The 12,322-nt window shown below is 50.4% G+C and overlaps 1 protein-coding gene across 1 annotated transcript; it reads right to left on the reverse strand.

Annotated features, from left to right (window-relative positions):
• Window positions 1-1,597: 1,597 nt before the first annotated feature.
• Crybb2 (crystallin beta B2) lies at window positions 1,598-11,557 on the reverse strand. Its single transcript, XM_021163306.2, has 5 exons — window positions 11,504-11,557; window positions 8,709-8,827; window positions 5,824-5,956; window positions 4,760-4,902; window positions 1,598-1,766 (listed from the first exon to the last, which is right to left on the reverse strand). Exons 1-5 carry the CDS (start codon window positions 11,555-11,557, stop codon window positions 1,598-1,600), a joined length of 618 nt encoding a protein of 205 aa, XP_021018965.1.
• Window positions 11,558-12,322: the final 765 nt, after the last annotated feature.

Consider the following 12,322-nt stretch of genomic DNA (forward strand, 5'->3'; position numbering starts at 1 on the left):
TCCACGCAATGATCCCCAACCTCCTGTAATCCCAGTTTTGGGGGAATCCAGTGCCCTGATGGATCCAGTACCAAGTATGCACGAGGTGCATAAGTGTACATGCAGATAAAACACTCATATGAATAACATGAAATAATAAATCTAAAAACATATTAATATTGAAAAGGGAAGCAAGATCTAGAACAGGGGGCTAAAGCCTTGGAGGTTGTCACCCCCGCCTACAAAGTAGAGGTTTGATAACAGCAGGGTCAGAAGACATAGATGACAGGGGCAGAGCAGACAACCCATGAACAGACCCCGTGCATGGTTCTTCAGTGCCCTGCAGGCCAGCAGCTGCCAAGAGTGAAAATTAAAAAAAAAAAGGAGAAGCTGGGTCTTACCGCATTCAACACAGAAATCAACTTTAGAAAAAGCAAGAACATCGATCGGAGAGCAAAGCTCTGAAACACTCAGAGGTGTTGGATCTGTGTCCTGGGGTTAAGGAGACTCTCTTAAGGGCTGTGCAAACCATGGGGGGGGGGGGAACGGAGCTTGAGGCTTGAGTATGTTAAATTTTTAAATGATATTCAGAGCTATCAGAAGGGAGGTGAGGAGAATTAGACCCCAGCATCCACCTTATACCATAAGCCACAGAAGAGACGAATCCAGGTACCACTCACACATGTCTGATGTTTCCGTCCCTGCTCACCCCTCATGAGAACAGCATGGTTCTGAGAGGTCCCCTGGGGTAAGCAGCCTCCCTCCTCCTGGGTTGTGATCTCCTAGCCTAGACACACGAGAAACCAAACCAACGCCAGGGTGAGCAGGGAGCAGTAAACCTGGGCACATGCGTACTGAGAAGTGGTAGACACTGCAGGGCCTTGGATCCTCTGATAGATACAGAACAACCCAAAAAGCAGCTGCCCCATCTGTGGTGATGACAGAGCCAGGGTGGCAGGAGGCACCTGCCACTTTCCCCGAGTTGTTCTGCAGCATGTTGTATGGGGCCCACAAGGTCAGCCACACTGGCTACTTGCAAGGTAAATCAAATAAACAACAGCTCAGGGAGCCATTACTGGTGTATTCTCAGACACACGGCTATGGAGTGGCAGAGATGTAAGTTTCAATGGGGTCTTCTTACAGACCTCAGTCCAGATGCCTGCTAATTGCCCATCTCCCTCTCCCTCTCTCTCTCCATCTCCATCTCCCTCCCCTTCTCCCCTTCTCCCCTTCCCCACTCCCTCCCCCTCCTCAATTCCTCCCTCCCTCTCCTCCTCCCCTTTCCCTCCTCTCTTCCTTTCTCCCTTCCCTCCCCTTGCCTCCTCTCCCCACCCTGCCACATGCACACACATGCTCTCTCTCCCTCTCCCTCTCCCTCTCCCTCTCCCTCTCCCTCTCTCTCTCTCTCTCTCTCTCTCTCACACACACACACACACACACACACAGACACACACGTGCACACATCACATGATCACATGCACACACATGTGCCCCAGACACGCCATGGATAAAAGACATACAGCAAACAAGTTGCAAGCCACACTTTATTCTTCACTCTGGGTGTCAGGAGCCTCCGAGGTGGCGGGCCTGGACCCCGGGGGAGGGGAGGGTCAGGGCTCTAGCTGGAGGGGTGGAAGGCACCTCGCTGGTGCCACTGCATGTCACGGATGCGACGCACAGACTGCACCTGGGGGTGAGGGGCCCCGAAGTCGCTGTTGTCCTTGTAATCCCCCTTCTCCAGCAGGTACTGCAGCCCACGGTAGCCAGGGTACTGGTACCCCACCCACCTGCAGGTAGAGGTATGGGGAGACATGGTGAGGTCAAAAGAAGCCAGCTGGGGTGTCCTGACATCAGAAGAGGTAGGTGAGACCAGGGTGCCCCTGCTTGCTTCCTTCCCCTGGTGGGGAGCCCACTACCTCCCACACACACTGGATATTCCACAAAAGCTTAAAATCACATGGGCTCCTATGCCGCCTCAGGACATGCTGTCTTAACCCCATGCCTAGCAACAAGGCTCAAGGATAGGAGGAGATAGAAGGGACCCTCTACAACCCACCCACATTCAGAGCCTTGACCAGGCAGGGTATCAGTAACCCTCGACCTCTTGATGAAAATGACAACTGTCTCCAGCCCAGGCAGAGGGTCCTGCCCGACAGACTCTGGACACTTCCATCCCTGCTCTGCAGTCGTGTGCTCTGTCATAGCCACATGGCCACATACCAGCACAGAAAACAGGATAGCTCCCAAAGGCTTCCTCTCACCACAGCTTTCTTTGGGTGACTTTTGGGCCCTCTCTGCCCTGCAATTCCAACTCTGCCTTTGGATCTCAGCTCAAGAGTCTGAGGGAAGCCCATCAGGTTTGTGTGGAATCTTAACAATTGATTGACAGCTGTCCCTCTGGAGGACACAAGGCAGGAGCTAGGTCCCCATCTCCTTTCAAATATGGAGTACCTACACAGTGTAAGACACTTGGCAGCGATGGGCAAATTAAAGCAGCCAAGGGTGATGCCTAGTTGTACAGAGAGGTTTATACTGAAGGGGCCTGAGAAACCCTAGGGCACATGTTCAAGGCAGCTCTGCTGGGGTCCAACACCATGATTGGAAGCATCCCCCAATTCCCGTGGTGCAAACTGCCAGTAGGGCTGATTATAATAGGCTGCCACTAGTTAGGGAATCCTATTCCAAAAAGACTGATCATTGCCCTCCATTCTCCCAAAAGGCTTCTGAGACATCAGAGGTGGTGGTAACCAGAAGGCAGGAAATAGAAGCACTAAGAGTGATATATGGAAGAAAGGTGGGCAGTGGGCTAGGGACCCTGAGAGCATAGGCTGCATGAAGCAGAGCTCACACAGAGAGACCTGTACTCTCTCTGAATGCATAGGGATGTATGATGATCCAGGAATGACAAGACCCCACCAACCACCCACCTACCCACCCACCCTCAGCCCACTCCCAGTTTCAGGGTGCCCTGCTCTTCCTTAATAAACTGCCTTTTCTACCATAAAAAAGAAAGTCAGCCCTCGGGAGTGTATGTATTGTCCCTCTGTGTCTGTGAGCTTGACTTGAGGTATGTATCCAACCTTGACAGACTGCTGGTGTGTGTGTGTGTGTGTGTGTGTGTGTGTGTGTGTGTGTGTGTGTGTTGAGCATACAGGGATAGGGGCACACCTGTATGCTCTCAGAACCATAGAGAAGGACATCAGCTGTCCCGCTCTGTCACTGTCCACTTCATTCCCTTGACACAGGGTCTCTCACTCAATCTGGAGCTAAGCTGGTACCAAGCAAATCACAGCCATCTCTTGTCCCCACCTTCCACAATGCCGGGGTGAGAGGTGTGTACATGTGCAGCCACACCTGGCCTGACAGGGGTGTGTGCAAACACACCTGGACTTTTACATTGTGTGGGAATTCTAACTCAAGTAACCCTGCTCATGCAGCAAGCACTCTTAACTGCAAAGCCCTCCGAGTGAGTCCTTACCCTTACCACACTGCCATCACACTGCTATGGAGACAGCCATTGAGCTGTGCTTCTCCCAATAGGAAAGCGAGTCTGGTAGCAGAAGATGGCCTAGTCGGCCATCATTGGGAAGAGAGGCCCTTTGGTATTGCAAACTTTATATGCCCCAGTACAGGGGATACCAGGGCCAAGAAGTGGGAGTGGGTGGGTAGGGGAGCAGGGCGGGGGGGAGGGTATAGGGGACTTTCAGGTTAGCATTTGAAATGTAAATAAAGAAAATATCTAATAAAATTTTTTTAAAAAAGAAAAAATGTAAAATAAAAAAATTATAAAGAAAAAAAGGAAAGCATGTCTGTGTTTAGAAGACTTATGTGTGTCTATGCACCTATGTGTGTACATGTCTGTGTACCTGAGTATGCATGTGCACATGTATGTGTACCTGTGTGTACATATTTGTGTACATCTGTGTACATATGCACATGTGCACACCTATGTGTGTACATGTTTGTGTACCAGTGTGTACATGTGCACATGTATGTGTACCCATGTATAGATATCTGTGTACCTCTCAGTGCATATGCACATGTATGTACCTATGTACGTACATGTTTGTGTACCTGTGTGTAGATGTTTATATACCACTGTGTGCATGTGCACATATGTGTACATGTTTGTGTAGTTCTGTTTGCATGTGTATGTACATGTGTGTGCATGTGTGTGTCTGTTTACATGTGTGTCTGTGTACATGTGTATGTGTCTGTGTACATGTGTATGTGTCTGTGTACATGTGTGTGTGTCTGTGTATATGTGTGCGTGTGCATGCATTTGTGTGTTTCCAGAACGTTTCTCCCCTGCCTGGTTAAAGCTCAGCAGCAGGGCTGTGGGGTAGAGAATACCAACTCTATGCACCACCCCAGCACACATTGCCTGAGGATCCACTTAGGACTTCATATGCACTCTGGTTCAGTGAGAATTCCACACGCTGGAAGCCAAGATCACACATCAAAGTGGAATTCCTCCTTGAGTCTGTTTGCCCGATCAGGGCTCTGCAGGGGCAGAAGCTCTGCCTCCTCCCCATGCCTCCTCCCCATGAGCTAAGACCATTCTGTTTGTGGCACCTGACACCTCTGCCTGTCCAGGTGACACTGAGGGACAGGATGGGGGACACAGCCCAGGAACTTCCCACAGCCTACAGGCTAGTGATTCCCATCAGATGGTCTGAGGGTGGGTGGAAGGCAAAGCGAGCCCCCCACCCCAGTGAGCTCAGGGGCAGAACAGGACTTCGGGTCTCCAACCAAGGCTAGGGGCTGGGGTCCCACTCACGTGCCGCTCTGCACACGCACGGAAGACACCTTTTCCTGGTATCCATGGGCGTGGAAGCTGGGCACATCGTCGTCTACAATCTCCATCTTCTTCCCGGTAAAGTTGGGGTTCTCATATAAGATGATCTTGTGCTCTTGGCTGTCCTGTGAACAGAGCGGGGTGGGGGAAGCCTGGGACGCCCCTCCCATCCTGTCCCATCCTCCACTCGTCTCTGCCAATGTGTCCACCTCCAGGTGGGACTAGGGTCCCATGACTGGATGCCTAAGGAGCAACTGTCATGGGACAGACAAGCTCGGGTCCTGTGCTGGTGAAGGTTTTGATTCGGAGACTCCAGGTTCCCTTCCTCAACCTCCACTTCCTACTTCATAAACAGCAGCTATGGCTCAGCACTGCCTGCACACATGCAAGCATGCAGGCTTCCATGGCCCAGACCTTCTGACCCAGTGACCTACTGCCCCAGTCAAGTTTTTCTTGATTTATTATTTCATCTTTTCAGCAGTTTGTATCCGATGTGACACACAGGACAGAACTGAGGCTCAGAGAGGTCAAGTCACTCGCCCAAAATCACACAGCTGAGAGGAGTAGAATCGGCACAAGAGACCGGGTTCAGGGAAGGTCCAGTGTTCTACCAAGCTCAGGGAGGTGCAAGCCTGGCTTTGGAAAGTTTAGGCCCAAAATGGAGCATTTGCTGAGTCCTTTCCCGACTCGACAATTCACATGCTAGTAAGAATCAGGGTCAGAGATAGACCAGAAACTCACATTGCCTGAGTCTTGACTTCCCCTCCCTCCTAGCCCCAGAATCTCCTTAATACTCATGATTGGTAACTGAGCCTGGCCCTAAGGGACATGGCCCACAGGACAACACAGTTGTCCCAGGAATGGCATCCCCTGTCAGTAAGAACTAAAGTCCATTTTGCAGATGAGCAAACAGAGGCCCAAGGAGGCCAAATGCCACAAACATGGTCCTTGGTCAATCATAACCAAGTAATGTATGTTGTAACTCTTCTGGGCCCTGCTCTTCTGGCTCCCTGGTACAGGACGCAGGAAGATGCTAAGGGGCTTACCACTTTGATGGGCCTCAGAGAGCTGAGGGAGTCTGTCCTCCGGCTGCTGGTCCAGGAGTCCCAGCGTGGGTACTCGCCCTTTTCAAACACAAACTGCTCGCCCTTGCAATTAGCCTGCTCGTAGCCCACCCAGCTGCAAGACACACGAAAGGGCTAGTGAGTTCCTCTGCAGGCATCCTGCAGCAGGGCCGTGGTTACTCAATGCAGCTGCATCGGCCCCACCTAAACACAAGCATGGAGATCGTACATGCAAGGTCACCAGGCCCTGCTACCCTCATCACCGGCAGCACACAGGTGAATTCATCCACAAGTCCGAAGAGCAGCTTGGTTATGGATGACAGTGCGCACACCCTGTGTTCTAAGACTAGGAGGATGCTGGGAACGCAGTAGCCAGCTTGTTCTGAATGCAGAACAAGAACCCCACAGTCCCATCTAGTGATGCAGGCCAGTGTCCACAGTGTGCATGCCTGAGCCTGGAGACTACAAGTTGACAGGGTGACCTCAGTCAGGCACAGAGTTTAGAGAGGTGAGCGCCATCGACTGGCCATTGAGCACAGCTCTGGACCATGAGGTCGCCCAAGTAACAACTTCATGCACAGCAGGCTCCAGAATCGATTCTTCTATTGGCTCTCTACTTGGCTTTCCATGAGCCTCTAAGCTCCTAGATTCATGGTAGAGAGATGATCAATGCTGATAAGAAACAGGGCTGGAATCTAAAGAGGCTTGAGTCACAACTCAGCAATGGCAAGAACCTCCTGTGTGTTCTAAATCACCTGCAGATGACTTGGAACAGCAGGTGACTTTGGGGCAGTGTGCAAAGTATCCAGTATCCCACATGGTAGGGAAAAGCCTCAAGAAAGCAAGTGTGCACTTGCTTAGAACAGATGTGATTTCCCTCCAGATGTTTTCCACGGCTGATTATTTGAATTTGGGAACTGACATCTGTCCCTTGGGAGGGCGTGGCCCACAAAAAGGAGGAGAATTAAGAAGGGAGGAAGCAGGAACCTCAAATGCCAAGTTTCTCAGGCTCAAGCAGGGCTGAACAAGCAAATGTTTACAACACTCAACAGCCAAGAGCTCAGGCCTCCACCAGACGGGATGAGGCAGATTAATTAGGGAACACATGCAAAGCCACCATATGTAATGACGGATGGTACAGGTTCACAAACTCAGCCAGACGTAAATATGGCCAGGAGATCTGGCTTGCAGTGGGATCCTGAGCTCTAAGCCCAAGAGTCTGAGGTGGGGCCCACGAGCTACATCGGAAATGTCCTTCTGTGGGTTTGATGTGTAAGGATCTTAGGTTGTTCTGAAAGATGACCGTGTGAAACATGACTTGTGACATGGGTGATGCTGTGCTGTCCGCTGACATTTCACAACACTGCACAATACACCCAAATACGATCTGAAAACAAACAAAACCCACCACCACCAACAACAACAACAACAAACTCACAACTACATGCACAGAAAGAAATCCAGATTTACAAAATCTTAACAATGAATATTTCTCACGGCTAAGCCACAGTTCAAATCAGGGGTAGGTGGACAAATCTTTGCTAAGTCGTTCCTTCTTCATATTGAACACATAATTTAAGCAATAAACAAGATTTTTTTTCCTGGAATCCCTGTACTGAGAGTCCTGAGTTCAAAACCCACCTGGTCTAAGTAATGGGATCTCCCCCCTCCCCACCCCAAAGAAAGACAAAAATGAAAATTTAAAAAGTTAGTTTAAGGGCTTGAGAGATAACTCAGCGGTTAAGAGTACTGGCTGTTCTTCCAGAGGTCCTGAGTTCAATTCCCAGCAACCACATGGTGGCTCACAACCATCTGTAATGGGATCTGACGCCCTCTTGTGGTGTGTCTGAAGACAGCTACAGTGTACTCATATAAAATAAAAATAAATCTTAAAAAAAAAAAGAAGTTAGCTTTAAAAAGACATTTTCTGAGAAAGAGTATTAATGGTTTTTTGTTTTTTGTTTTTTGTTTTTTGTTTTTTTGAGACAGGGTTTCTCTGTATAGCCCTGGCTGTCCTGGAACTCACTTTGTAGACCAGGCTGGCCTCGAACTCAGAAAGAAAGAGTATTAATGTACATAAGATAGTTTGTAACACAGTTTTGAAGCGCAAGGGATATAGCTCAGAAGGAGGAGTTTGTTTTGTATAGACAAGGCCATAGTTTCCATCCCCAGTAACACCCTAACACACACACACACACACACACACCCCTGATCAAACACATAGAAACTTATTTTCAATACTAAAAAATGTGCTATCAAATCTCTTCCATCAAATGGTAAGGGTAGGTGAGACCAGAGGTTCTGCTCAAAGGCTGAAAGACGAGTTCTCCTGCGGTGCAGCCTGGTCCCCTGCCCATGCTAAAAACTGCAGCTGCTCAGACACGAGTGGATCACCCTCAGCAAATTCTCCTAAAACCTCCCAAGTGCAGGATTCCTGAACCATCGGACATACTGGCTTACTGACTTGCTGGGGTCACTGGCACCCCCTAACTGAGAAGTGCTATGGGAGATGAGAGGCTCTATGGCCCTCATGCACCTCATGGCGTGGTGAAGAAGAGGCGGGCCCATAATTGTATCCCTTCTCTCTTGAGCAGAGACAGGGCCTGAAGTGTGATAGCCTAGGTGTTGACTACAAAAGAGAAACCGAGTATCATCAGACACCACATAGTCTGGAAGTTGCCTAACTGGGATTTGAACCCAGCTCTCTGCCTAACTAAGCACAAACCCCCTCTAGGCTGCCAGGACCCAAATCTTCTCCCCATCACTGTACAACCTAGGAGCACAGAAAGGTCAGATGCCCCCATTCAGCACCCTGATTGCCAGGCTCTGACAGCCCCCAGGCTAGGTGGGACCACCCAGATACTCACGGTCCAGCCTGCACCAGGACGGAGCCCGCCTTCTCCATACCAGTCTCCTTCAGGTTGGGGCAGGGCCCACTGAGCTCGTGGGAATGGCCCTGGAAGTTCTCCTGTTCGAAGATGATGATCTGGGAAGAATGGGGAGAGTTGAACGGGAGGTGAGCAGGCTCAGAGACCCTCAGGACTGCAAGCCTCTGCCTCTGTGAGTCAGAACAGGCATAAAGCATGAGTGAGGGCCTGAGACCTTGAGCCCACTGGAGCTGCTCTCTGAGCCTCAGTTTCCCTATCAGTACAATGGGTTGGCAGAGCCAACCAGGGACTGGGAAGCTGTCAGGATGGCAGGCATGATGGCCAGCATTTGCTCAGTCATGACAGACATCGTGGTGTCCTTTCATTTATATCCGTGATGGAGATGAAATCAAAGCCACCCTAACATGTCCAGCACCACACTCTGCCCCTAAGCAAGACAGCAGCTTCCCCTAAGTACATTAATTAGGGCACCTGGTACAGATCAAGGCTGGGTACACGGCCTGGACTTGTATGATGGAGCAGAGACAAGAGGACAGTATTCAAGCTGAGCGTGTACACCAAACCTGGGATCGTGATAAAAGGTAGCCTCGTGGCACTGGTTCTGGATTTTCCAGATGCCATTCAGTTCCAGGAGGTGCAAGAGCCCCCTCTGCAGACAACACACAAACCCTCCACATGTCTCCTGTGAACACACACATCCCTGAGCCTCTTCCCACGGAGGTCTTCAAGGTTCCCGGGGATCCATATAAGACAGATCTCAATAGAAATCCTCTCGCATCCTCACCCTGCTCTCGCATCAACCCTTGGTAGGGAACCAGCAGAGACTCTGCAGAGGGAAAGGGCCCACTGAAGGCCTTGCAGCCCTGACCTAAACATGGACAGAGTCCGTGTTCATCACTGCACTGAGAACTGGGAGCCTTCCCAACCACTCAGCTGTGTCCCTGGGAGATGGGAGCCTGCAGCCATTCCTCGTTGAAGAAGTGGCAGGGTGAGGAGTGACAGCAGAGTCCTGGAGGTCAGCACTGGCTGGAGAAAGCACTTCTGGTTCCCAGGCCAGGGATTAGAGAGATAAAGGGAGCAAAGAGAGTGGCCAAGAGGGCTCAGGGGCAGATTCCATGGGCTCAGGTCAGCCTTCATGGTCACTGACCGCTCTGGGCACAGCAGCGGAAGACACAGGCTCTGTCTCCATGGATCTGTGCAGCCCTGAGAGGAACTGGGCTTTTCATCTCTCTACTGAGCAAACCAGGAAAGGTGGCTGTTTGTAGGAGCATTGAGAAGATGTAAACTATGCAAGTCAAGGGTAAGGGGCCATTACCTGGCCTGGGATATAAGAGCATCCTGGGTAATGGCCAGTGGGGAAGGGTCAGGCTCTCCATGCATTTAAGATGCCCTGGGTCCCAGGAGTGCTATATTCTGCTGTCAATGGGAAATACTAATGCTTATTATTAATATTATTATTATTATATAATTAATATAATTATATTATTATTATTACAGAGTCAATATTCTTTCCTGTTGATCAACTCTTTAACCTGGCACTACCCAGTGCAGAAGCCCCACTGGATGTCAGCCCTGGACATGAACTTATCTCTAATGTGGGCTCTTCATAGGAAACACAGATTTGAAGACAGGCAGCATTGGTGGACTGTTTAACAACAGAGAATATAAAAAAATTAATCACCCATCCCTTTTTTATAGTTTCCATTGTCACTATTGAAAGATTTTAATTATGTGTGTGATTCATAGTCTGTATGTGACATCACTGTAATCTGTGACATTATAAAATGTATATGATGTCACTGTGGATGTGGGTGATGGCACAGTATATTTATGACATCACAGTACATGTGTAACACCACAGCATGGGTGTATGACATCACGGTGCTGAAGAGCTGTGCTCTGCAGCCAGCCACCTCATTTTCCTTCAAACTCACCCAATTCGCTGGCAACCTCAGGACCTTAGCACAGGCTGTTTCCACCACTCCAGAGCCCTCACCATTCCCTCTCCCTACTTTCACATGGTTGCTCCTTCCCTTAACCCCAGTCACCTCCTGGGGGTGGGGAAGATCCCCACTAAGTACTAAGCTGATACACTATTTCCTGGGTAGCCTAGACCGAAGGAACCCCTTAACCTACTTAATGTTTGATGCTTTTCACTCCTCGAGGCTACCGTTCCCCTGCTGGCTGATGTCACTTAGTGAAAATGAAGATCATGGGGATGGAATGAGGAGGTGGGGCTGGATGAGACTGGGTGTGACCAGCCTCTGAGTTTGGGATAAGCTCTACCCCCTCAGAAGTGTGGGAGTCCGAAAGCAAAGCAGACAGCCTGAGCAGCATCAGGGGTGGGGGACCACAACGAGCCATGCCTCTCCAGGTAGAGGCTAAGCCTGGTTTTGGGGACTGCATAACTGTTTTATGTGTAACTCCTTGTTGTGTAAAGCTGATGATGTTCAGAGAGGTCAAACCATCAGCCAGGGTCATACAGCAGGGAGTGGGGCTAGAATCCTCTCCAGTTGGCACCCGGTCTCCGCCCCAGTCTTGGGGAGTCTGGTGGGGCAGCAGATAAGCAGAGAAATGCAACTCTCAAGTCAGAAGCTGCTGCTGGACATCTGGATGGGGTGGGCACAGGGAATCGGTCCCAGGCATGCAGCTCGAGGAGACTGAGTCTCCTGAGGAACAGGGTGGAAATGGGTCACCAGAAGGAGGAAGCTGGCTTTGCAGGGAGAAGTGAGCATGCAGAGATTGCCTGCCCCTCCCTCCAGCAGGGTACCCACCTTGGGGTTAAGGGGCTGGGGCTTGCCCGCCTGTGTCTGGTGGTCTGAGGCCATGGTGGACTCTCTGGTGTCGAGGTGACCTGAAAGAAAGGCTGCGTGAGGACCTCGCTGGTCCTTGGCTTCAAGCTGCCAGAGGACGTCTGGGCCAACCTTGTTCCAGTGCTCAGCCTTCTTCTCTTTGGCCTGGTTTCAGAGTGTTTTGGATGCAGCCACCTGGCCTCTGACCTTGCCTTCAGTATGAATCCAGTTCAGCCCTGAGCAGATGAATCTCATCTCTCCCAAGGTCTCTCTCCAGCCCCATGGAGTCATGTCGGAAGGCTTCCCGGCGGCCACTGCCAGCTCACCAAACTCTCTACCTTTAGGTGCTGGACTCAGTTGGACTAGCCCAAGTGCTTGTTCTGCCATTCATCAGCTAAAGGAGCACCCACAAGTCCCACCCTCTCCTTGTGCCTCAGTTTACCACTCTGTAGACCAGGAGAGTAAGAGAGGTGCCTCACCCTCTCTGAACCTGGACTCCATACAACTGTGTACATTCAACAGGGCCCTGGAAGGCACACTCTGCACCCAGGAAGGGACAGCTAGGGTAGCATGATTAGGACATTTCCAGGAGATTTAGTGACGCTGAAATCACAGCACTCGGGAACAAACACAGCCAAGATTAGCCCACAAGTTTCTCCCAAGGCTGGCCCCAAGGGAGCACTTTAAAAACAAAAGTGCTGAGAATCTGGTTAATATATTAATGAATACCCTTGTCCAGGCACTAGCTATGCACTGGGCCAGTCTACTAGATTGCTTCCTAACCCATGGCAGAGGGGGTTT

Source organism: Mus caroli, unplaced genomic scaffold (assembly GCF_978045245.1).
Source record: "Mus caroli unplaced genomic scaffold, Mus_caroli_1 scaffold_4, whole genome shotgun sequence".
NCBI lineage: Eukaryota > Metazoa > Chordata > Mammalia > Rodentia > Muridae > Mus > Mus caroli.